Below are 3,608 nucleotides of genomic sequence, written 5' to 3'. Positions count from 1 at the left end.
CACGTTCTCAACAGGGCTAGATGTACATAAGAAAGAGTATCAGTCCATTTACCAAGATGCATTGTCCCATTTCTCGCTCTTGTTTTAGGTCAACTGGAAGCTTCTTTTTTCAGTTTTTCTAAAATCTCATCTGGTGTCATCGATGCCAAAATCTTCACCACTTTTTCACGTGATTTACCACCCTGGTTTAGACACACACAAAAAAACATCTTTCAGAGAATCACCACCAAATACACATTCCAAAAAAATCTCACTGTAATGCCAGCATTTCCGGTACTTTAAAAATAATTCTTAAAGTGTGGGTATGCAGAATTAAAAGCAGTAAGAGATAGCTCATCAATGTCCTTTCTAGTTACCTGAAAGGTGGAAAACAACGTCTTATCTACTCTCCTTTTAAAACTGGATACAGCTCCTAGAGCATGCCCTAAATTGGTGCTCTTTTTATAGGCTAGAATGAAAAGCAAGGAGTGATAAGTTTCCATAATTCATTTGTATCACCTGGAAGCAAGACTCCAACTAATTTGCATTTTTGTTTTTCAAAAGTGGGTGTGTGTATATATATGTATATTTGGTAACCATGTACTTTCAGATCTTTGTTCAGAGTTGTCTCCCACAGAGTATTAGTTACTCTTAAGCCGAGTTCTCAGGTCGATAATATCAACTAAATAAAAAGAAATCACATTGTATATAACCTATAAGACACTCAGCTTCGTACAGCAGTTATTTGAAATATTATTGACCTGGTTTTGCATTACTGAAAAAAAGGCTGTTTCACATAGGAACTGGCAAACCTGCCACCTCATTTCATATCGCCCGAAGACACAACTTTGCTAGTACTCAGGAAACATGGGAAACAAGTTGCTTGTTAATCTGCAGCCTGGCAAAAAGTTTGAAAAGCCCACAAGGGACATCCTGAAGGAAGAAAAAAAAAAAGTCCTTAACTCTACTGTACAGAAATATAGCATGAATTTAAAATTAAAAATCGATTTTTGAAGCAGTCTAGCCAGCTGATGATGAAACTCAAGGCCCTTGCATAGAAATCTGGTAACCCCAGTTTTACACTGGATCATTTCCCACCGATTTCCCGATTTGGATTGGTTTTGTTAATGTTATCACTTATCATAAAGCAAGTAGCGCAAAAGAGAGCAACCAGTGCCAAAAATCACTTGCTGTTTACACCTAGCAGATCAGGATGGAAAAATCTAAGCCACAGGTAGAATACAGACTTTGCCACAATGCTTCACTGAGAACAAACCGTGGCTTCTGAAGAACAAACACTAGCATGTGATTATTCGGACACCGTAGGTCAGAACAACCGAGTCAAGAAGGTCAGGCAACACCGGCCCCTTTTATGTTCAACTCTGCTTAGCAGTTATGAGAATAATCTAGTTAAACCTGAACAGCCCTTCAAGGCAGGAAAACAGTGTTATCTGTAAAGTGTTGACAAACAAATTAAGCAGTTTGCCCATGATTCGGGAAAAAACAAGCCTCAAATCTTTGCATCTCTACCTTTCGGCAACACAGTGCTCGTTGCGTTGATCACGCTGCCATTTACCACTATCCTTTAACAGACTTCTACAACTACTACATTAAACCAACAGACAAAAATAAAAAGCACAATTTTTCGTTGTGCTCTCATGTTCATAGACTATAAATGAACACGGCTGGAAAGACTTGACTTTAAATACAATGAATTAATAAAACAAATTATTTATTCAGTGCAATGAATAAAACAAAGAGTTTCCGCTCGCCAAAGTCCAGGCACGTAAATTCTAATACACAGAAATTCCTGAGGCCCAGCTATAATCCAAGTGCTTATATATGCTCTTATGTGTGACAGTTAATTGTCAGAAAACGTTCACTCAAATACAGAAGTTACTTCAAAAAAAATGAATGCAAAGTTATTAATAAAATGCACATTCTCTGCAAAGCACAAATTTTGTGAACTGCATGTGACATGAAGACAAGAGAATCTTTGAAGAACGCAGAAAACATGAACCGCACAAATTTGGAAAACGTATCATGATGAGAACTATTCTGATTAAAGATCTCAAGATCAGCTGTGGTTCTTCCTACACTAGGTTTGTTCTCAGTGAGTTGAGTTGATGGAATGATTCAACACCTTTAAAGTGTCTTTTGGACTGAACTTGGAGAGCAGCTCCCTGTATTCAACGAGTACGTTTCAAAACGTAGGATAGGACGAGAGGAAATGGCCTCAAGTTGCGCCAGGGGAGGTTTAGATTGGGTATCAGGAAAAATTTCTTTACTGAAAGAGTGGTTAAACATTGGAACAGGCTGCCCAGGGAAGTGGTTGAGTCACCATCCCTGGAAGTATTTAAAAGACGGGTAGATGAGGCGCTTAGGGACATGGTTTAGTGGGCATGGGGGTGTTGGGTTGACGGTTGGACTCGATGATCTTAGAGGTCTTGTCCAACCTTCATGATTCTATGAAAACCTTGAATTCAAATTGCAGAAGGGCAAGACTGAAAGGAAAAAAAAAAAAAAAAAGGAAGTACCTTCTCTAAAATAACTTCACTCTTCTTCACTTCTAGCACCTTAGAGAGGTAGCGGCACAGCTCTGCATTTGCCTCCCCTTCTGACGGAGGTGCAGCAATAGCTACACCTACTGCCTCAGCTGTCACATCTGTAACAAACGTTTTAAGGATTTTATGCTCAAAATATTCAAAACATCTAGTTATTGTCTCCTAAAAATGAATGTTTATGCTTTCAAAAGCATTTTAATTTAAAACCAAATACCCTTGTAGATTAGCAGGTAACAGCGTTTTTACACTTCACAAGTTCCCTGAAGTTAAACCTGTTAGCCAGCACAAAGACAATCTTCCGACACAAGGAACAGTGAAGCCCCCAGACCTGCATCAGCGCGCAGCCGCGAACCACCAGTTTTCACACAAGCGGGGCGCTGCTCTAAGCCCCCCTCCATGTTGCCCGTTCCGCTGCAGGCGTAGTCCAGCTTGGCGTCACGTAGCGTAAGACGTACCAGGTCACCCCACCAAAAAACAGACCCCACGATAAATAAGTCTGCCCGGAGAGCCGTGCTATCATCAGCGATTCCCTCGTGTCGCCAGCTGAGCCTGGATACTCTACGACAGCCTGCCGTGTTCGCCTCACACGCGGACCCGGACAAAAAGCCGTCCCAATTTGCTGACGACCCAGTCCAGATTTGTAGAGGGAGAACGCATTTTATTAGATCAAACTTTTACAGTTCAAATAAAACCGCACAACCTCGTGGGACGCCAACGGCGGGCGTGGAACGACACACGTCAAACGGGCGCTCATCGAGCGCGTCTGCCGTTACTCCTGTCACAAAAATCTGTTGAGAAGAATTCACGTCGTGCTCCGCTGCACCAGCTGGCGTTACCTACGGGGGAACGCGAGAGAGCTCCTCCCGGCTTAAGAAAAGCGTGACATTGCCACTGCCTTTAGTTTTCTGACGATTTTTTTCTTTTTTTCTCTTTGTTTTTTACGGATCGGGGGTAAAGCTGTGAAGAAAGCCCCTCTAAACCTTCAGACAAGCTAAAGAAAGGCTGAGAACAAGGCTGTTCCTCGGGGCGGGAAAGGCCGCCCGCGCCCCCTCTTCGGAAGAGGCG

General features: G+C 42.1%; 1 protein-coding gene across 1 annotated transcript in view; it reads right to left on the bottom strand.

The window, feature by feature from the left end:
- Positions 1 to 3,608, bottom strand: part of LOC103922778 (chromosome unknown open reading frame, human C15orf40) — a 4,693-nt gene that overhangs the window by 314 nt on the left and 771 nt on the right. Inside the window, exons 2-4 of the mRNA XM_009330980.1 lie at positions 3,236 to 3,379; positions 2,517 to 2,705; positions 53 to 182 (exon numbers count right to left, since the gene is read on the bottom strand). Of these exons, the coding sequence (XP_009329255.1) occupies positions 90 to 182; positions 2,517 to 2,705; positions 3,236 to 3,379 (426 nt within the window). The 3' untranslated portion in view covers positions 53 to 89. The remainder of the gene's footprint in view (positions 1 to 52; positions 183 to 2,516; positions 2,706 to 3,235; positions 3,380 to 3,608) is intronic.

This window comes from Pygoscelis adeliae, unplaced genomic scaffold, assembly GCF_000699105.1.
Source record: "Pygoscelis adeliae isolate BGI_AS28 unplaced genomic scaffold, ASM69910v1 Scaffold318, whole genome shotgun sequence".
Lineage (NCBI taxonomy): Eukaryota > Metazoa > Chordata > Aves > Sphenisciformes > Spheniscidae > Pygoscelis > Pygoscelis adeliae.
Note: the sequence above shows the minus strand (reverse complement) of the source record. Positions and strands in the feature narration are given on the sequence as shown.